At 36.2% G+C, this 24567-nt stretch overlaps 1 protein-coding gene across 4 annotated transcripts in view; it reads right to left on the bottom strand.

The window, feature by feature from the left end:
* LOC106875473 (tubby-related protein 4) overlaps positions 1-24567 on the bottom strand; it is a 680107-nt gene that overhangs the window by 339834 nt on the left and 315706 nt on the right. For all 4 annotated transcript variants that reach the window (XM_014923630.3, XM_014923632.3, XM_014923631.3 and 1 more), the window contains exon 3: positions 188-352. In XM_014923630.3, coding sequence (XP_014779116.1) covers positions 188-352 — 165 coding nt within the window. The remainder of the gene's footprint in view (positions 1-187; positions 353-24567) is intronic.

Genomic DNA, 24567 nt, shown 5'->3' with positions numbered 1-24567 from the left:
AGACTACAGAAATGGGAAGTATGCAGTGGTGGTCATGTAAAGGTTACAGGACTTATTGATGCCCCCACTACATCTTATTAAAGTAATTCTAGCTGAAAAATGAAAAATATTATTTGTAAATTCAAAATTGTATCCAGTGTATTAGAATGACAATTTAACAATTTGTAATTAAAAATTTTTTTTTTACCTTTTGATCATCAGGTGACCAAACACCACAAGTTATAGAGGCATTGTCCAAATTCAGCATGGATGACCAATATCGTTGCCCAGCAACAGATCCCACAAGTACAAAACCATCCCAGTAGCATATAAGTGCCATACGGCCATCATGTGACCATGCAAAGTCAGTGACCTGAAATAAATAAATTAATTTATTAATTAAAACAAACATGTTAAGTGAGAACAAGATAAATTGATATCAATATAAACACACAATTGAAATTTAAGACAATAAACTTGCAGTCAGGCTGATAAAGAACCATCAACATGGCTTTGTGCATCTCAAGTCAAAAGCAAGATACTTTAGTAAATCAATTACAATGTGGAATCTGATAGTACAAATTATATATCATAATTGAAACTGTTTTATGGTTTGTAAGAAATCTATATGAGTTAGTTATAATTGTAATTATCCAAAACAGGAAACTAAAATGGTTTGGGTGGAGGATGCATAACTAAAGCTGATATCTGATTAATGCATCTGTTAGTAAAATAGAGTTTGAATAGAAATTCAAGTTTTTTTTAACTTCCACAAGTATACATGATTTCAAGATATTTCAAGATGAAATTAGCAAAAGACAAATCTTATATCCTTGACCACAAGGTTTGATTGATTGTATTCTCCATAACAGACACTATTTGACAAATGGTTTCATTTTGGTGCAAAAAAAACATAATGGAATTTTTTCCCTTAAAATTGTAATTGAAGAAAGGTAAATCTAAAATACAGTTTGAACTTATATCAATTCGAACAACCTAATTTCTTTAATTTATCTATTTGATAAACCATCATTTAGCAGTTCATCAGTTGTCCTATGTGTCTACACTGCTGTAACTATAGTGCAGGCATGGTGAACAGCATCTGGGTACTGAAACAACAGTGAAACAATTTTTCAATATGATAGCTTAACCTGAAATAAATAGCATCCATGACATTCTCTCAAATTACACCCAATCATCTTAAAGAAAAAAAAGGAAGGGACTCACATTATAATACAGTCTTAGATACACTATATCTGAAACAAAGATGGACCATATCTTATATGCTTTTAATTATAGGTCTGTTTGAACAGAACTATAACAACCATTATCTAGTAATGAGAATAAGGCAAAAATAAGGCGAACATTACACTCAATTTCAGGACTGTAAAGAAACACCAATCTGTCTCTATCATATATTTTGGGAGCTGTTTTAAACATTGTATGTATTTCAAGAATACAAGGATGACTGAATAGTTAACGAGTTTGTTTTACAATAATAAGATTCCAATCTCAACAGGACTGTGTAGTATCTTGAAAAATGTGTCTTCTATGACAGCTTCAAGTCAGCTTGAGGATTATGTTCAGTGGCCATACAATAGTAAGATCACTTTCACTATAAATTCGATAGTAGGTAGTTCAGCTGATTGAATAACTAGAATACTTAGCAATAAAAACCCAATAGAAGTCCATCTCCTAATAATGTTTGCATAAATTTTTAAAGGTTTATAAGGTACCAGCCCTATGCTTAAGTTCTGACCAACTTAGTAGAATATGATTTTAGTATTATAATTCTACTTCAACAATAAAAGATTCATGAGCAAACAACAGCCAAATTTCTCTCAAATTACACCCTGCAAAAAAGTAAAGACTGGACAATGTAGTCCTTAATATACAAATAAATAGAATTGTCATGATTTCAATGCCTTTATTTATAAATATGCTTGATCAGTGTTGAGTGAATTAACACCAGCAGCAACAACTAAAAGATTTAGTTAAAAGCCAATGAAGGAGCCTCTATGTGGTCACTTGACTTGCTAAAAACAGCAACCAAATCTCCCTCATGTAACATCCAACCATCTTAAAGAAAGGACACACTAGATAATGTATTCCAACACACTCCTAAAAAGATAGCAAATACAGCTGAAACACTTGTGATCCAGCCAGATCAGAAGTGACCTGGGTTGAAAACCATCAATAACATGCACAGTCTGCTAGAAATAGCAGCCTAAACTCCCTCAAATGACATGCTGTATTCTGAAATAAAGAAGGACACATTCAATAATCTAGTCTTAGATATGTTACATTTGACAATAAGGTAGGAAGGTCAATGTTTGGTCACCATTGATAAGGGCTAACATGGTGCTAAACACCACCAAAAATAAGCTCAAATAATAAATGTAAGATTGAGACTCCATTCTGATAGTGTTTAATGGTGCTTTATTAATTATAACAAAAAATCATAAGGAAATTATAAGGAAAGCTTTCTGTAGCATTAATAAATGAACTGGCTGTAAGAATGAGAAAATTAGAATTGTTTCACCTGCTTCATGAGGCCAGCAATTTATTCATAGCTAATTTGATAAATTGATATGTAAAATCAAGCCAAGATAACTTGCCATATTAGAAACATAAATCTGCATAAATTGCTGATAAATTCCAGGTAACACGTGTGAGGCCAACATGAAAGCAAGAGTTCATTATTTAAGATTAGAAAAGCCACCAACAATCCTATGATGTAAATATTACATTTGATTGAAAAGAATGAAACAAGGGATTTGATTCTCATCAGTAGATTTGTTGTTAGTTTTTCACATACTAATTTCAAATTTTGGTACAAGGCCAGCAATTTTGGGGTAGTGGGTAAGTCAATAACATCCATTTCAGTGCTCAACTGGTACTTATTTTATCAACCTCAAAAGAATGAAAGGCAAAGTCAACCTAGGCATTTTGCCCAGCATGCTAATGATTCTGCCAGTTCACCGCCTTGATTTTCCAAATATTAATGTGTATGTGTGTGTTTGTGTGTGTATATATATGTATATGTAAATCATTACCAGTGTCGCCTTACTGGCACTTTTGCCGGTGGCACGTGAAAAAACATTTGAGTGACTGGCCCCTGTGCAGGTGGCACATAAAAAACACCATTTTGAGCGTGACCGTTGCCAGTACCGCCTGACGGGCCTTCGTGCAGGTGGCACGTAAAAGCATCCACTACACTCTCGGAGTGGTTGGCGTTAGGAAGGGCATCCAGCTGTAGAAACTCTGCCAAATCAGATTGGAGCCTGGTGTGGCCATCTGGTTCACCAGTCCTCAGTCAAATCGACCAACCCATGCTAGCATGGAAGGTGGACGTTAAATGATGATGATCATTATGATAAATGTATGTATATGTCAGGTCACTCAAAAATGCTACTGGTAACATGTTACTCAGAACAACCTGTTGCCTGGTTAGGCCATTGTTGACTAAACTGGTGGAGTGATTTTTGGACAGTCTGCAGAATAAAAATCAAGAATAGTTAAAGGGCAGATGAACTCATGAGAGTCAACAACCATGCAACTGTGTGCATCTTATGCTTCTTTCAAATCCCTGCCAACTCGTAGATATTATTTGGTAGGAAGAATCTAAGAGATGACACTCTGAAATGAAACCTGTAGTGGATTATAATACTTGTCATTTTGCTATACTTGTAATCAGATTTCAGTTACTGATTTTTTTTTTTTTTGTACAAGTGTATGGAGTTTTAATCCAATGACATGCAGATGTCTCATTCCATTTGGTTCATCTTGTCTATTTATTAGTCTTGTGGTATCAGAAGAGTAGTGATATGCACAGACTTAATGAGTTGCAATGTGCACTGTCACAAATCTAGATACAAAGTGGCATGAAGCTTATCCTGTCATTGTGTTTTCATGGACAGAAATTACTTCAGCAGAGTTTCCTGTGTTTGAACATTCCTCTTTAGGAGAGACCTACTCACCCAACTACTCTGTCTCTGGGAAGGTACTACAAAAGATGCACTAAAAATTGTCTGTTCATTTATGCTGGTTCATCAACAGCAGGAATGAACAAAGACTTAATATAAGATTTCATTCTGAAGATAAAAATAAAAAATTGCAACATCTGCTGTTGGAATCTAAGAACTTATCTCAATCATATGGGTCATCTCCATCCTCAGACTGCACTTGTTGCTAAAGAACTGCGATGTCTCAGTATAGACAAAGCAGCATTTTCAGAAACCCACTTTTCTGGTGAAGACCATTTGATGGAAGCTTCATCTGGGTTCACAATATTTTAAAATAGAAAACCCAGTGGAATTAGAAGAGATGGAGATTTTAGATTTGCTGTGAAAACCAGTCCTTTAGAAGATTTAGAGTTGCCATATAGCATAGATGATCAAATAATAAAATTGAGAATTCCCTGAGCATGCTATGTCTCTATTTTTTCTGTATGTGCAACAAATCTTCAGGCAAATGAGGATACAATCTTATCTTTCTGTTAATCACTCAGAAATACCATTTCTGTGACACCTGTCCATGAAAAAATTATTGTACAGGGAAAATTTAATGCTTGTGTTGATAAGCAATTTGAAATTTGGAGTTCAATTGGTCATAAGAATATTAACGGATTACACTTGCTTCAACTTTGCTCTGAACTGACTGATTTCATCCCCACTCAAAAGTTGTTTGTAATCTACATGTTTTTATAAAGTGCAGACTGTGACAGTGACTATAAACTAATATGGACTAAGTTCAAATTTCAAATTCATAACAAAATTTACATGAATAGTGCAAAACTACCAAAGTTAACTGATGCTGATAAACTAAAACAAGTTCAATGATATCAGTCTTGATTGAACTTGGAACAATAATAGTGAAATATGCCAGCTATTGAAGGGAAAACAAATAATTCACAAAGCTTTATCGGATTCCAATGCAAAAAATGTGTCAAAGAATGCCCCTATGAGTTACAGAAAACCATGTTGCATTGAGAATTAAGAAGAATTAAAAATATATGGTGGCCACAAATTTTGTTCAAAGTTAAATATGAATTCAATTGAGAGGTTTCCTAGTCTTTGTATGGTCTACTTAGTATTTGATCTCAATCATTTTCTGTAGTCCCTTCGAAATCAAGAAGCAGACAAACACACTTTAAAGACCCATCTGACTTAATAAACAATGGAAAGAACACTTTGCAGAGCTCTTCTTTAACCCTTCCAAGATTAACATGGAAATAATTAATGGACTGCCATAAAGAGACAAGTTGATGCACATGGGTAACATAATTGAATATGGGAAGATTTCATTAACAATAAGTCAACCAAGCTCTGGTAAGGTTCCAGATCTGGATGGACTACCCATAGAATTCTTGAAAGTAGGAGGTAACACTGTCACATTTGTAATACATAGAATAACTGTTGCTTGTTGGGAAGGAACTCTGATTCCACATTACTAGCTTGATGGCATACTGTGTTCATTTATAAAGGCAAAAGACCTGACATATGTCCTATAATTTTACCAGAAATTCAATCTAGCTTTTGAGTGAACAGAGGGACAATGGACATGATTTTCTTGGCTAGGCAGCAACTTCAAGAGAAGTGTGTTGAATATCAAGCATCACTCCTCCAGGAAGCTTCAATAGAGAAGCTTTGTAGATGATCCTTCACAAGACTTGTGCACATGTTCAAAGAACTGCACTGAAATACAAAAACCAGGACTGTATTTACTGGAGAACCTTCAGAAGAGGTTGCTATTGACAATGGAGCAAAACAAAGTGTCATCTGGGCACCAACATTGTTCACAACATGTTTCACTACACTGCTATGTAATTCTTTTCAAAACTGTGATAAAGGTATTAAAATAAGATTTTGAACTTCAGGAAAGATTTTCAGTTTATGATATTTCAATAGTAAATCAATGACATTTCTGGCTCTAATTAGAAAACTTTAGTATTCAGACAATGCTAACTTTGTAGCACATACAAAAGATAGGTTATAATGCACAAATTTTCTGTTGCATGCATTGCTGTTAGTCTAACTGTAAGTTTAAAAAAGGGTCAAGTTGATGTTCATGCTGGTACCTGGTGATTACTATGTGGAATCTAATATCTACAGTGGTGCTATTTAATTTAAGAATGCTAGTATACTAATGTTAAAATGGCATTTTTTATATATTCAAATTGTGAAAATTTCACAAGCTTTAAGTATGGTATACATCAACATATTAATTTTAAATTAAAGATAAATCTTAATTATCATAATTTATAGTGCCATTTAATTTAAGAACAATTTTTTAGATTTCATTTGTTCACTTTAAAAAGTTTATTCTGAGATCAACAAAAAAGCAATAAGCTCACACAATCAGTATTTGGTAGGGTATCCAAAATTACTTAATACAGCTTTGCATCTGTGAAACATAAAATTGTTCAGATCATTTATCACTGTTCCTGATATTTTTTCCCAATTTTGGCTGATAATGTTTAAAAAATCATCCTTATTCTTTGGCTTACTACTTTGCACAATTCTACCCAACTTTTCCCAAAGATTTTCGATGGGATATAGGTTGGGCGACTGCATCAGCCACTGCATCAACTGAACTCTCTTAGATCTAATGTAATCTCTAACTAGGTGCAAGGTGTCATTGTCATGCTGGGAAGTGCAAGATCAGCCCAAATACTTTTGAGCATATAAAAGCATAGTCTTATCCAATATTTCTAGATAGAACTTACTATCCATAATGCCCTTGATTCGGATTATAGGACCGACACCTTTTTCCAGACATGTACCCCACACCCTCACACTTCCACCACTGTGCTTAATTATACTGAGAATCAAGAAAACAAGTACAGCCTTTGACAAACTTGAGAAAAGGTCATAGTCAAATAGAAGCATAACAGCTCACACTAAAATCACTCTTTATAAGACGTGCATATTGACACAACTCTTGTATGCTTCTGAGAATTGAACTACTCATAGTAGGCATGTAAAAATACTTAAAAGATTCCACAAGAAATACCTCAGAAGAATATAAAAGACTAAATAGGAAGATTTGCTATTAGACACAAAAATATTTCAGAAGGCTGTGTGTCTGTCATCTGAGCATGCTGAGTACAAAATCAAATATGATAGACAGAGTGCCTTGTATTTATGTCAGGTGTGTGACCATCCAAGCTGTTATTTTTTGGGAATTTACAATTTGGACTATGACAACAACATAACCCCAAGAAATAGTACATGGACTACATTCAGGACAACTTTATGAAATTGGAAATAAATGTTCAATTCCAGAAAGAGAAAGTGATTGAGAAAATGGATGGAAGTCTCTGGTGTAGGAAGGTATTGTGAGCTTTGAGCTAGCCAAAAGGCAGCATGCTCATTTAAAATATACTTTGAGAAAGGGAACTATCATGGATGCATGAGATGTGAATAAAAGCTGGAAATGCAGTCCTACTGACTGATGTCTCCTATTAAAAGCTGGCTACATAAGGCACATGAAATCACACAGTAATTTGCAAAACCAAGATGCATCTAACAATGATTTGCCACCTTTTTATAATAACAATGCCTGTGTGGTATGCGGAAAATTTCTTGTAGTAATTCTGGTTTGAAAAGGCACATGAAAATACATAAGAATACCACACAACAAGTAAGTTATACAAACCCTATAGTAGTTTGGAATCTGATCTCTCACAAGCCTTGCATGTCAACAGCCAGTCCTCAGAGTCATCTCAGAGCACATAAACATACTGGAGATTATCAAGATGATGTAGATCAACTGAAACAGCTATTATCTGTTGAGATGAGGTGACTATCATATATGTACGTGTGTGCACACACACACACACACACACACACACACACACGTAGATGCATATGAAGGCGGCGAGCTGGCAGAAACGTTAGCGCGCCGGGCGAAATGCTTAGCGGTATTTCGTCTGGTGCTACGTTTTGAGTTCAAATTCCGCCGAGGTCGACTTTGCCTTTCATCCTTTCGGGGTCGATTAAATAAGTACCAGTTATGCACTGGGTCGACATAATCGACTTAATCCGTTTGTCTGTCCTTGTTTGTCTCCTCTTTGTGTAGCCCTTTGTGGGTAGTAAAGAAATAACACACGTAGATGCATACATAGATGTAGGGTGGTGGAAGTAGAATTCATTATTACATATATCATTACCCTTATTGTTTTGTCAATTATCACTCTCTCTCACCTGAAGCACTTCTTACTACCCTCCATTCTTACCACTGTCCCCCTCACTCCCCATTCTTGCCTACCCTTCCAAATCCCTCTGTCGACATGCTCTTTCTATTCACCTCATTGGACATGTTACCTTGAGAGTTCACTCTGGCTCCTTGATGCCATTATCATTTTTATTTCTCTCTCTAACACCACTCCATCCAATACCATATATATTGCAAGGGTATTTAGCAATACCACACTGTGGTTCGAATCCAGAACCATCATAAAGTGACCTTTTTAGCCACATCATGTTTGCTATTAAAGTGAACTCTCTATTGATCTATCAGTTACACTCGCTCTCTCTCCCTCTCTATGTTGTCTTATTTTGTTGCATACACACTCTGCCAATCTTATTCTTTTATTCACCATCTGTCAAACTTTTTCAGCCTCTATTTCAATATTTCACCCACTCTCTCTATCTCTTTTTTCAATGTAGTCTAGGATACTGAGTAAAAGTGCATGAACTGTGTGTATAAGTTTGCATGTATGTCTATGTCTGTATGATTGTATATATATATATATATATATATATATATATATATAGATAGATAGATAGATAGATAGATATATATAACCATGTATATTTTTGTATGCATTTATCTGTATATGTGCAAATGTGAGTGAGTGAGTGAGAGAGAGAGATAGTAAGAGTGTGTGTGTGTGTGTGTATGTGTGTGTGTGTGTGCATGCGCGCACTGGGACACATATCTGCTTGCAACATCAAACTGATTGTGATTGACTGTGACAGTTTTTCATATAAATAAACATTATTTCTAAATTTATTACAGTCTTTTTGTGTAAACCTGAGATTATCTATCATTATTGTTATTATTGTTGCCGTTTTCATTTAATCCCAGGTCAGCTCTGACTGAGCAAGTCTATGACCAAAGGTATCACAGCCATAGCCATATCATCCTTTATTCAGACATATATATCTTGCACTAAATTACTAAATGGTGGATGTACATCATTCAACGATGAGACTTTGAAGGAGATTTGGCTGCCATTTCTAGCAAGTTGAGTGAGCATGTAGAGCTCCCTCATGGACTTATAAATGGCTATTGTTATTCAAGTAAGTAAGAAGAGCAATAATTTACATTATTTGTTATCATTCATCATCATCACCATCATCGTTTAACGTCCACTTTCCATGCTAGCATGGGTTGGACGATTTGACTGAGGACTGGTATACCAGGTGGCTACACCAGGTGGCTACACCAGGCTCCAATCTGATTTGGCAGAGTTTCTACACCTGGATGCTCTTCCTAACGCCAACCACTCTGAGAGTGTAGTGGGTGCTTTTACGTGCCACCGGTACGAAGGCCAGTCAGGCAGTACTGGCAATGGCCATGCTCGAAATGGTGTATTTTATGTGCCACCTGCACAGGCGCCAGTCCAGCGGCCCTGGCAACAATCTCGCTCGAATGTCTTTTCATGTGCCACCAGCATAAGTGCCAGAAAGGTGACGTTGGTAACGATCATGCTCAAATGGTGCTATTTACGTGCCACTGGCACGGAAGCCAGACAGCAGCTCTGGCAACGATCATGCTCGGATGGTGCTCTTAGTCCTCAATAAGACATATTTTGTCACAAAGGCACAGTTAGCCAAATGGTTAAGAAGTTCACTTTGCAACAATGAGGTCATGGGTTTAATCTCATTACATGACATTTTGGTCAAAAGTGAGTGAAACTGAGTAGACACGTGAAAAGACATTCGAGCTCATCAGTTAGTTTGCACCTGCAACTCAAACAGGTACAGCCTTGTCACACGCTGTGTAACACTGACGTTGCTTGAGAATTATGTTAAAGGTACATGCCTGTGGAATGCTCAGCCACATACACATGAATTCAAAAATCTTCATTGTTGAACAACATGAGATCCATCATTTTATCACATAATTCAGTTAAGAAGTTAAATACATATTGTTCTAAATGTTCGACTAGAATTTTTTAACAGCTAAATTACAGGAGGAAGAGCAACATCCATCTCCCTTTTCAGAGTCTTTGAAACTGGTGTATGGAAGCAAAAGAGGGATTTATCTTAAGATCAGAGACCAGGCCTAAATGTTTACAAGAGTAGAATATGTTAAAGTTATCCAAAAGGCTAGGTAGTTAGGTTGAATTAGGTAATGTATTTAAATATATCACTTAACAACAGCCCCTCCAATAAGTTTTAGACAGGTTTCTGTGCTGTTACTATCTATCAAATTTCAGTTATAAGGTTTTGGTTGATCAGAACACAGTTGCCCAAGGCAGTATCAGTAAATAAAATTCAAAACTACACAGGTTCAAAGCAAATTCATAACCACACAGTCATGTCTACACCAAGTGAAGAGCTTATATTCAGTTTCAACTTACAAATCTCTGCTTTCCATTTTTTCACTTTTATAATATGCTTTGTATTTTATAGAGAGAGGTTTTATAGAAGCTGACAAAAATCTTACAAAGCTGATATTTGCAGTTCATATATTTTAAGTTGAATAAAATAATATTTGCTGAATAACTAAAACTGAAACAAAGAGAATAATTAAGCATTCTTCATATTTTGTAACAAGTTGTTATTTAGGTCCATATCAGCCCTAAAAGTGCTGACTTATGATCAAAGATATGAGCATACAATCATTTTCTTGTCAGTTATAGTATATCTTGGACATCCGAATAAGATGAGCTATATAATTGCATTTGTAGGAGGCAAAATAATTGCATAGAGATGGAAAATGTATTTCCTTTTACTTTTTTAAGTAACATCTTAAAATTTTAGTTTTTTAAGTAACATCTCAGATTAGGTTTGTTGTTGTTGGCACTCCGTCGCTTAAGACGTCGAGGGTTCCAGTTGATCCGATCAACAGAACAGCCTGCTCGTGAAATTAACATGCAAGTGGCTGAGCACTCTACAGACACGTGTACCCTTAACGTAGTTCTCGGGGAGATTCAGCGCGACACAGTGTAACAAGGCTGACCCTTTGAATTACAGGCACAACAGAAACAGGAAGTAAGAGTGAGAGAAAGTTGTGGTGAAAGGGTACAGCAGGGTTCGCCACCATCCCCTGCCAGAGCCTCATGGACCTTTAGGTGTTTTCGTTCAATAAACACTCACAACGCCCGGTCTGGGAATCGAAACCGCGATCCTGTGACCGCGAGTCCGCTGCCCTGACCACTGGGCCATTGCACCTCCACTAGATTAGGTTTAACTACTGGTAAAACAACTAAATTTTTTTATTTTTCTCTTTTTGAAAATTTAAACTACTATGCTTCCCATCATTAAAACATGCGCAATGATTGTGTATTTCAAAAGTAAAGTAATATCTCTCATAATTATATTTGGTTAATTCTTAGTTGAATTTTTCACATCATCACATAAATACCAATTTCAGCCAAACAGTAATTAGTAACAATGCTGCTCCAAAAAGGCTGTAAAGACCAAGTAATCTGCGATAACCTAGTTTGAACCAAGCATTTGTGAAAAGTAAATATTCAAAAAAAAAAGGCAGTTATGTCAAAGCTAATCTCATGTGCCTGGACTAGAAATAGAATGAACTATTACTAAACTGTGTAAACATACAAATATACATACACAAGCCAACAGTTGCACGAGCACGCACACACACACACTCACACACACATACACACAAATGCCTGAACATGAGTGTACGTGCATGGCCACACACACAAAAACATAAATACATGAACGAAAGATTATACACTTGTCCTCGAATACACACACACACACACACATGTACACACACATATACACAATGGTGTACGTGTCTGCTTTCCCAGATACATATACAAACACATTTGAACAAGAGAGTACACACATGCTTCCCCTGCTTCTTACACATACATACACACACATAGACTTGTGATCTACAGAGTGAGGAATTTACTAACTTTTCTACTGCAAAGGATGAAATAAAATTACTGCCATTGAACTTCTTTCTATTACTTTTACAAGACAAAAGTGCTTACGCTAGGATCTTTGTAGTTAACTTACCTACCGGTTTAAAAATTGAATATGTTCCAAACTAGAACAAAACTTACCACATCCTATAAAAAATATTTGTAATTAACATAATGATTTCTATCTCGAAGAAGGATACAATACAATATAATGATTAAAGTCAAAACAAATAATCACTTTAAATATCACATGTAGTTTTAAATATCACATAAATATACTATAAAACACAATCTTATCAAAGAAGACTTACTAAAGAAAAGTTTGAAATGTCTATCATTTTAAGAAAGCTAAGCATATATCAATACAGTAGAGAAAAACCCTCACACAAAAGAGAGAAATTAAAAATAGCCCATTAACTACTTAAGATAACATTATATCATCCAATGGAATCCACCCCTTTTCAAGTCATTGATAACAGTTGAACCCACAGACCTACTACACAGCTGAAGCATATGAGTTAAAATCAGGAGTTGAAAGCAATTTGCAGTTAACATTCCAAGAAGCTACCAACACTTGATGACAATTAAATAACTATTTTATTAGTTTTAATATTGGAATGTTGTTGCCATACTGAAGCATTACTTTCAAGTGTTTTAGTTGATCATATATAATATATATTTTACCAACCTTTATTGATGCAAAACCTAAGTTACCATTTTTGACATAAAATGATGCAACTCTAAGCATAATTTGCACCAGCAAACATACACAAAAACATGAACACTAGCTTACACACATATGCCAGCCCCCTCCCAAATTTATTATAATTCCCCAAGCTATAACAAAGGAATTCAATACTAGTTGCCCTGAAAACTTCTGCAAGCTAACAGATTAGCTCTAATAGTACAATCAGTAGAACTGAAGCTGAAGTTCCAGATAAAGAAGCAATACCTGGAATTGAAAGGCATTAAAGAAAACTGAGGAAAAGTAAATTTTAGTGGGTAAGAAGGATGAGAAGACACTCATAGCATTGGGAATATGGCCATGTCCCACCCGCATAAAAAAAGTTGGTAGAAATTCTATGAGGCATGTGCATTGTAATCAGTGGAGATGCATGCAACAGGTGTAGTGGGATTCAAAGGCAGGCTAAAGTGCATTGAAGCAGTAAGCACTAAGAGTGCTCGGGAAATAAATTCAGGAAATAGCTAGATGGGTCCCTAGAAATAGTTGGTAACTTTTGTTATCTATGTAACCAAGTTGGCAGTATGATTGGATGTTCTGAAAAATATGGGAGCTAGAATAAAAACAGGTTGAAGAGAGTTCAGGGAGTTATTAACTTTGCTAACAAAGGGCTTATCACTCAATATCAAAGGCACATTATCTGATTCTTGCCTACAAAGTGTGATGCTGCACAGCAGCAAGACATGGACCTTGAATGCAGAAGACATGTGAAGGCTACAAAGAAATGAGGCAGGTATGATTCATTAGATGAAGAATGTTTGTGTGTGTGTATGAATGACAAAGTATGAATGAACTGAGAGAAAAGTGGATTTAAGTGGAGTAAGATGTGCAAGATTTAAGTGAAGTTAGATGTTTTGGTATAAGCATGTGATGTGAATGGATGATGGCAACTGCATAAACAAATGCTGAGCACTTAAAGTAGAAGGACACTGAGGAAGACTTTTGGATGAGATGGTGAAAAAGAGATGACTGAAGACTATATCAAGTGGTAATACATGCTGCTATGGAAGACCTGACCTCCTGCACAAGATTAGTGCAAGCAAGCCTCCCTTGTCAATTGGTTTTGTGTACACAACCCCATCTATCGAATGTCCATTCTATACCCTCATATCTCATCACTAGCTATTTTGTCAACCACTGTACCTACTCTTTATCTTCTTATCTCTTCGCATCACCATGGCAACCATAACTGAGAGGAAAGTACTCAATTTGGATATAGTGAATATCTTCTTTCCCTACATCTCCATCATTTATATACTGCTGTCACTTTTTCTTCCTCTCCTCTTAAATTTAAGGCTTGAGTGAGGAATTACACTTTAGCAACCTTTATCCACCCTTTTATCACTTTTGAACAGGTTACCTTGAGGATATACCTTGACTCCACCTCATCCTTTTATCTCACCTCTGCACCACTCTACCCACCTATATATAATGTGAAGTAGCACTGCATCTCCTTCTCCTAAATCCTCTCATCCTACTTCCTAACTACTCTTATCAGTCTGAATCCCTGACACTATCTTTTTCTGACCCTCCCATTATTCCATATTCATCTTATCTTGCTTCCATGCACCACTTAACCCTCCCATGAGGGTTAAGTGCTACATCTCCTCTCACTCAACCTTCCCCTATTGCTGCCCCTCTCTCTCTCTTTCACAGCTCTTGATGCTACTTTTCCTTTTCCCTCCTATTTCTCCCTTCCCTAACACTGCTACCACTCCCTCTCATCAATAAACCTGTGTAACTCCAATATGAACAGTCTTGGACCCTAAAAAAGCCATCCAACCTATGCTAACATAGTAAAAAACAAACCCACCCCATCACCAGGTCCATCTACTCAATCCATTACCATTAGCACTTTGTCCCCTTCCCCTATTCTTCACACTAATCCCTGACGTTACTTTCTCCCTTCACACCTCCTGTGTCTCTCCATTACTACCATCCCAACAGTTCCCTCAATTATTCTCTTCATACCACCTTTTCACAATCAATTTCTTCCTTCCATCATACTCTCTATCACTCTGCAAGCTGATTCCTACAGTGCTTGTTCCACAAAAAGCACCTGATACATTCTGTGATTGGTAATCAATTAGAGCAGCAAGCTCTTTAGTCTACTTGTTGATGGCAAGGTAACTTGTATAGTGTGATGCTATGAAAAAATGCACCCAATTCACCCAGTGGAGTGGTTCGTCTTGGGAAGGGCATCCAGCCACAGAAACTACAGCAAAAATGAAATATTGGAGCAAGACATTGTCCTCCAACCCTTTGAATGTTGCTGAATCATCTTATCCATGCCAGTATGGAAAGTAGACAAGATGATGAAGATGAGAACCACACACACATACACATGCGCACACACACAATACACACACACACATGCACACGCGCACACACACACAATACACACACACACATGCACACACGCACACACACACACACACACACACAACAGGCTTCTGTGCACTTTCTGTCAACCAAATTTCATTCACAAGATATTGGTCAATCTGAAGCAAGAGTAACTGACAATTTCTGAGGTTCCTCACACTGAGAAAAAATATCCCCAAACTACATGGTGGCAAATTAAACTTAACCCAAGAACTATAGTGAAAGAAACCACATTCTATTATGAGAAACAATTGCTTACACATTATGTAATCAATGAATTAATCCTCAATAGTAGAAGTAAGGAAACAAAAATATACACAGGTTAATACATGAAATAAAATCAGTACATGAAATATTTCAGTAATAATTAATATACCACAAAATGAAAACAAAGAAATTTTTTAAATATCGAAAATGTGATATATACTATAGATGTAGTTCTATTTATGTGATGATTGTTAATACCAAGGTAACTTAGAACTATACTTCAATGCTATTCAGCCATTTAATTACAGAACTGTTAAGTGGTGCACAATTTGTGTACTTCATTAGTACAAACAATAGTCAATTAACCCCAGAGCCAAGGACTTATAATAATATATATATCAATATCAATATAACTTAAATGCACATAATCACAGAAAATCTACAGAAAAATAATTTAATGCAATTACACACACACACACACACACACTCATCTATATATATATTTGCATCAACCTTCTCATGTTTCTTCTTGCTTTTTTCTCTTGCTTTCTCATCGACCAGCATCCTAGTTTTCAGATAAGACTAACAGTATTGCTTAGAGACAAATGGCATGTTATATAACTCTACCAAATTATTATATCTCTACAACATGAAACAATAAGTAGCTCTTTTTAAATTCTGAATATATATATATATATATATATATATATATATATATACACATCATCATCATCATCATCATCATCGTTTAACGTCCGCTTTCCATGCTAGCATGGGTTGGACGATTTGACTGAGGACTGGTGAAACCGGATGGCAACACCAGGCTCCAGTCTAATTTGGCAGAGTTTCTACAGCTGGATGCCCTTCCTAACGCCAACCACTCAGACATCGTTTAACGTCCGCTTTCCATGCTGGCATGGGTTGGACGGTTTGACTGAGGACTGGTGAGCCAGAGGCTGCACCAGGCTCAATTTGATCTGGCAAAGTTTCTACATCTGGATGCTCTTCCTAATGCCAACCACTCCAAAAGTGTAGTGGGTACTTTTACATGCCACCGGCACAAGGGCCAGTTAGGCAATTGTGGCAACGACCATGTTCAAAGGTGTTTTTACATGCTACCTGCACAGGAGCCAGTCCAGCAGCACTGGTAATGACCACGCTCGAATGTTGTTTTTCACGTGACAGTAAGGCAATGCTGGCAACAATCATGCTCGAATGGTGCTTTTCACATGTCACCAGCACGGAGACAATCCGTGGACCTAGCAACGATCATGCTTCAATGTGCTTTTAACGTTCCACTGTCAGTGATTTTGATTTTGATTTCGCTTGCTTCAATAGGTCTTCGCAAGCAAAGTTTATTGTCCAATGAATGAGGGGTATTCATAAGTGGGCTGGTTACACCCACTGGCATAGGCCATGGGCTATGGTCTCACTTGGCTTGTCAGGTCTTCTCAAGCACAGCATATCTCCAAAGGTCCCGGTCACTAGTCATTGCATTGGTAAGGCCCAATGTTTGAAGGTCGTGTTTCACCACCTCATCCCAGGTTTTCCTGGGTCTACCTCTTCCACAGGTTCCCTCATCTGCTAGGGTATGATACTTTTTCACACAGCTGTCCTCGTTCATTTCCAAAACATGGCCATACCAGTGCAGTCATCTCTCTTGCACACCACATCTGATGCTTCTTAAATCCAACTTTTCTCTCAGGGTGCTTACATTCTGTCATGTATGCACACTGACATTACACATCCAGTGGAGAAAACTGGCCTCATTTCTTGCAAGCTTACGCATGTCCTCAGCAGTCACGGCCCATATTTCACTGCCATATAGCATGGTTGTTTGTACACATACGTCATACAGTCTACCTTTTACTCTGAGTGAGAGGCTCTTTGTCACCAGCAGAAGTAGGAGCTCTCTGAACTTTGCTCAAGTTATTCTTATTCTAGCAGCTATGCTTTCAGAGCATCCATCCCTGCTACTGACTTGGTCACCTAGGTAACGGAAGCTATCAACTACTTCTAGTTTTTCTCCCTGGAATGTGGCATAAGTTGTTCTCTGCACATTTTCAGTGTTTATAACACCTGAGCATTTGCCACATACAAAAACTATCTTCCCAGTTAGTCTCCTTTGATATTGCTGCACCTCTTATATGTCCATAGCTTACACTGGGTACATCTTATGGAGTTTCTACCTACGCCTATTCTACCGATCGAGCAGGGCTATCTACCCGAAGGGATATGTGGTTTGTCTGCCTTCCTACTTATTAAGACTTTGGTTTTAGCTAGATTGACTCTAAGACCCTTCAATTCTAATCTTTGCTTCCACACCTGAATCTTTTCCTCTTGTTCTGATAGTGACTCAGCAATTAGAGCAACATCATCAGCATAGAGGAGCTCCCAGGGGCATCCTATCTTGAATTCCTCTGTTATTACCTGGAGGACTATGTTGAATAAAAGGGGACTGAGAGCTGATACTTAGTGGATCCTGTATAGAATTTTGTCAGTGAAGAGGTCGCGGTCTCAAAGCGATGAAAATATTTTGACAAATTAAATTTAAATGTTGAAGTGAATCTAACGGATTTTGTGTGTTATTTTAAATGGCTTATAAACACCTTCGACGCTGCAATTGTTTTCGTTCCAGCACACGATCTCAGATCAGGTCACTTGCTATGCAAGTACATCTCCGTAATATATATATATATATATATATATATATATATATATATATGTATATATATATATATATATATATATATATACACACACACACACACACACACACACATACATATATATATATATATATATATATATATATATATATATATATATATACATATATACATATGTGTATACATACATATATATATATATATATATATATATATATATATATATATATATTACAATTAAAAGGGTAAAGGATTATCAATTTATTAATAAATTAATAATTAATAATTTTTACCAAGCCCTCCGGTATGTAAGCACCATTATCAGTGTGGAACTTATTTAACAGTTCTTATACATTTATAAACAAAATTAAGGGTTCAGCAACAGGTTGCTTCACCACATAACGAAGTTCAGAAATAGCAGCTAAAAATGCTGAAACTGGAGTTTCAGCATTTTTAGCTGCTATTTCTGAACTTCGGTATGTGTATATATATATATATATATATATATATATATATATATATATATGTATATATATATATATATATATATATATATATATATATATATATATATATACTTATTTATTTAGAAGCTTGTTTGTTATGGTTGGTCAGAGAGTGATCATTGGTTTTGCACCTATATATATATATACGTATATATGTGTGTGAGTCAATTTGTCATACTTGATAAGGCACATCAAGCTAAGTAAAATCACTGACTTTCACACATACAGGCTTGTCTTTTCAGGTGCCGGTGCCACTTAAAAAGCACCCATGCCGGTGCTGCATTAATGCACTTGTGCCAGTGCTACATAAACACATCCATGCTGGTGGCACATAAAAAGCACCTAGCACACACTGTTAAGTGGTTGGCATTAGGAAGGGCATCTAGCTGTAGAAACCATACTGCAACAGACGACAGTTGGAGTCTGGACAACTCCCTGCTAGCCAGCTCCATCTCAAGCCATCCAAACCATGCCAGTATGGAAAGCAGATGATAATGATGGTGATGATGTGTCTACCTAGCGTTCATAATAATTTTTCTATCATCTTGGCTCAACAGCCCTCACTGTTTGTTTTTACTGTCTTGTTCTCACTGTCCTGTTCTTCTTAACACTTTCACACTCTGCAAAAAATCCCAAATTTTATTTAATTTGCTTTGCGGAAAGGACTGTTTCAACGAAGTCGCGTATTGTCCTTGCCTTTGAAATGCAGAGTAGATGAAACAGGGACAACTGACGAAGGGGTATACTCTTTATGTTGTATGTCTTGTTTCTCTGGGGTTTTTTTTGTTGTTCGAAAAAAGTTCGTTTTCTATGTTTTTGTTTTTATGTTTTCGTTTCTTATTGTGTTTAACGTTTTTTTGATGTCCTGTACCCATATATGCATGTATGTATACATATAGATGTAGGTATGTACATATATGTATGGATATATGCATATATTTATATACTATTTATATTATATCATATTATATATATATATATATGCATGTATGTGTCTATATCTATAAAATTAATCAAGCCTGAATATTAGTTATAGCTACAATGCAGCAGCAACAGACCAATTCCCTTGCAAATCAAATAATCCCCTCCAAACAATATATATCTGGGCTGTTGAGATATTGCCTCCTAGCTACCAATTGAAAACAGCCTCTTGAAATTAGATTTCTTGGGGAGATTGAAAATAGTTCCTAACAGAGAGGAATGTCTTTTCAATGTGAGAATCCAGATAGACTTTTATTTGATGTACAAAATTATATATCTAATACAAATCCGCTTCAAAGTGTTAGATAAATAAAAAGCTGAAAGTTTTTGTAGACTCTAATTTCACATCAATACTTTCCTATTAATATTGACCAGCTTGAGTTTGATTTAACATTTAAAGTTATTTGTATCCAACAATCTATCTTTCTATCTATAGTTAATGAAGGAGGATTTACATGGTCTCTCAATATGCTAAAAATAGCAGCCAAGTGTTTCTTGAATCATACCTCACTATCTTTAAAATAAGGACATATTCCAAATGGCAACTCTTATTTCAATTCATAATGAGATAAACCAACAAGGAAGGTTCTATGTGGTTGTCCAACCTGTTATAAATAGCAGCCAGAACTCAACTGTGTTCCTTCTCCTTCAGGAACTGATTAATTCGGTGCTCTACCAAGTCTGCTAACCACTTCCAATACAATTATTATTATCATTGAGTGAAAGAGCAATACATGCTATCAAAGTGACATTGAAATACAAATATACAAAGTTCAATATACCCATCATGACTACTCGTGTGATAATGGTACACCAGCCACATGCATCACAACCATATGCACATGACATGATAATCTCATATCAAGATAAACTGCACATAACCTTGCAGGTGGGGGCCCAGTTAGAATTTTCTCCATCCTGCTCAAAAGGTCTCTAAATAAGGTTGGTTTAAGGATGCTGAATGAAACACCTCTGTTTCCAGTGCTGAATTATTCAAACCCCAAAGAATTTTTCTGAACACATAGTTATGATGCTCCCCCACTACTCCTGCTCATGATCAGAGATATACATGTTGTCAGCTACTAAGGGGCATACTTCACTGGTGAAGGTCAAGTATCTAATAAGAAAATCTGTGGTATTGAGCAGAATAAAAACAGCTGCCATGTATTGGTAGTCACCTCTAAAAAAGCTTTTGATTGATCTAAATTGATCAGGATACCATGTCAAGTTCTTCACACACCCTCTTTATGATGTATTGCATGAGGTAGAAGCTGTTGGGAATAGATTTGTTCGGGATAGCACAAGTTGGTGTAACACTAAGTAGGCCACCATAGATGACAAGTGCCAATCAGAAATAAAAATTATATGAGATTTGAATTTTAAAAAATATGCCAACACAACATTGAAAGAAGGTAAATTTATCAAGAATACTAATATCATTCTAGATAAAGTAGTAGAAATAAGATAATACAAAAAAAACACAAATTTACAAATACTTAGGAAATCAATGAACTAAATGGTATACAACACATAATTAACAGAAAAGGTTAAGAATAGAATATATTAGATGCATTGGATTAATACTTAAGAACAGAGCTAACCAGAACAAGAAATAAAGTAATAGGCGATAATACATTAGCTGTTCCAGTAATAAGTTTTGGTCTTAATACCCTTGGATGTTAAACAAAAATAGCAAGACTAGATAGAAAAAATAAGAATGACTGTGGCAGGAATACACTAGCTACAATATGACACAGAAATATATTCACCATGGTTGTAGAGGTTTTATGCAACCAAAAAAAAAAAACAGTGCTATAAAATATCATTGAAAGACTACAAAAATATTTAGCAAAGATTAATGGAAAACTAACAAAATAGTTATGCAATACAAGCAAAATATATAATTATCATCAAGAAAGCCACCAAATACAAAACAAAGGCTGAAATGACAATCAATTGGGAACAGAAAGAAAGAAAAAACAACAGATATCATGAAAAAGCTAAAACCTCAGCTAAAATGCTAAAACAAAATCCCTGCATGATTAATACTTGAAAATAACTGGACAGGATGAAAATAAACAATGAAAATTTGGAACGCATGGCTCAAAGCATTCCCACAAGAAGCTTTTGAAAGAATGTAGTGAACCAGAATTCATTAAGTAATTGCAGAATATATGGAAGTTAGGAAGAATCAACCAAATTAGATACCTAATCTTAGCTAAGAAAGAATACATCTGCAGGTTGAGGATTTCATACACTGGCAACTGTGTCAGCATTATAAAATCATCATAATCCAGTATGCCACACCATTAAGAGCCATTTGAATTCTGCATTTTTGCAACATTTGGGGTGAAAAATCTGTAAAGTACCACTTGTAGTGAAACTACCTATCGCCATTAGATACAAAACTACTATCGCCATTCTTCTCATTTAAATATAAACAAGCGCGAGCATAGCGGAGAACCCATCTCCTTGTCATCACGTGACTGATTATTATTCGAAGCGGCAAATTCTTCGAACCGTTCCCGCCAGAACGCAAACTGACCAATCACGGCCCCTAATAAGGTCACGTGATAGAGTATTTTTCTGAAGCCTTCAGGAGCCGATAATTCGCTATAAATAGATCAACTCATACCCAGCAAATTTGTCTCGGTTCAGTTTCTCTTTGAGATCTGTTCTGTGTACCACACGACAGCAGCAGCAGCAGCAGCCAGCGACCACTTCAACAGCTTCGTCCAGCCAACGATTACCACCGCCGTCGCCACATCAGCAACACGAGTCTACGACTACTAACCAGCATCAACGTCATGACCAACACAATTACTACTAACCAGCATCAATCCACGAGCGTCAACACGACTTTCTATGTACACCAAACTAAACCACCGCGGCACATCTCTCTCTTCGATTCTGTTAGGTGACTCAGCTTCACCACGATAAATAAACAGACAAGAGATTTCAGCCAGTGACGAACGACGAACATCTGTATAACAAGAATCACGGCCCGGCATGGAAGCCACCACATCACAACTAGTGATCAGCCCTGCCACACACAGCCTCAACTACTTTCACGTACAGACTTTTACTATCGTGTACACAAGAACTGGTATAAATGCTCACGTGTTACTGACTCTTTCTATCTGCTGTAATATCTCACATACACATACATGTATCACTCACATACACACTTTTCTTTGTACGACGGCCTGTCTTTGATTATGTTCTTATATGTCGCATTCACACTCTCACACAGACATACACTTTAATGCCACAATAAATATTTCTGTTATTCATCTCATACGGTTGTGATCTTTCATTACTGGTCATCTATGTTATCGTAGTATAACATATCATGTATATCATCACAGATATATTATTTTTGTGTTCGAGCATGTGACGCGTTTAAATAAAAGGAGTCCTCTGTTTTTCCATTCGTCACCATTTCTCCTTTTTGAGTTCGCACGGTCGTTCTTACACACTCTGCATCAAGACACAACTTTCGCTCAGTGAAATGGAGGAGTGTTGCACAATGCGGTGCCTTGCTCAAGGACCTAACATGCCAGTTAGTCCAAGAATTTAATCCACAACCTCTTGTCAGTTCACCAGTTAATAAAATACTAACAGAAAAGAAGTGGAATAAACATACAGCAGATGTCTCAGAGAATGACAATGCAACCATAATCTGCACTTCCTTAATCAGCACAAACAGTGGGACCAAAGCTAATCAGATAAATAACATCAAGAAGAATCGCCAGGAAAAGAAGTGCCTCTTATTCAAAGTATTGATTCTATGAGATGATAAGCTGTCTCTCAAAGAGATGAAGAAATTATCCAAATAACTAGAAACTAAGATATAATGAATGACAAGACTGAAAGTAAAAACAATCCCATGAGAATTATCAAAAAAATTTTAAAAAGCACGCACACACAGACATGTATGCCATCACAATCTCATGGCTTACAAATATGTACAACACACAGAATCTATCGCTGTTAGGTACTACACACAAACTACAAGGGGTACTCTCAGTACAACAGAAAGTATGAAACCAAAACAAAACACTACACATATCCAAGCTATACAAAGTTGCATTCAGTAAAGTAACGAAATAAAGAGGAGGAGGAGGAGGAGGAGGAGGAGAAGACAACGACGACAACCATCACCACTACCACCAAGACTGCATTATCATAGATGTGACTATATCTATGGATATGAATGTAGTAGTCAAAGAACAGGAGAAAACAGGAAAATACCAGGGTCTGGCTAGGGAAGTGTGAAGATTGTAGAGGGTTTCTACAAAAGTAATCCCAGTTGTTATAGGTGCCCTAGGTACTGTCTGTCACCAACAGATATGACAATTTTCTTACTGAGAGTAGTGTAACTACAAGAGTTGCATAAATTCAGAAGTCTGCTCTATTAAAAGTAGCAATGTACATAATTCCTCAAATCAAAATGAATTGAACAATTTGAATTAGAAAAACCAGGAAACCACTGATGGCATACAGAAACCAACATTCCAGAGCAGATGTAGGCAAAATATACCTATCCCACACACAAGGACAAAATATACCAACCCCGCACACATTTCTGACACAAATAGAAAACTTCTATAAAATAACAATTGGACTAGACAAGCACTTAGAAATAAATAATGTAAGACTCATAAATGCAATAAAGAAATGCGTAAAATACAAAAATCTCTTCTCTATGCACAAAAAAAAGTAATAAAATATAAAGCAGAAACTGACTACGCTAAAACAATAAATTTTGATAATGCAACAGAAATGGTTAAAAAAATAATAAATGATAAAATAAAATAAAATTAAATTAAATTAAAAGAAATACTCAAGAAGAAATGGAGAGCACAAAAACTCCAAATCCAGTATCCTACAAGACTCAAAGGAGAAGTAAGCAAAAGTGAAAGTTGACAGTGGCTTAAAAGCTCCCGCTTAAAAGCAAAAGTA

This window comes from Octopus bimaculoides, chromosome 3, assembly GCF_046866305.1.
Source record: "Octopus bimaculoides isolate indiv1 chromosome 3, ASM4686630v1, whole genome shotgun sequence".
Taxonomy (NCBI): Eukaryota; Metazoa; Mollusca; class Cephalopoda; order Octopoda; family Octopodidae; genus Octopus; species Octopus bimaculoides.
This window is presented reverse-complemented; position numbering and strand designations above follow the sequence as displayed.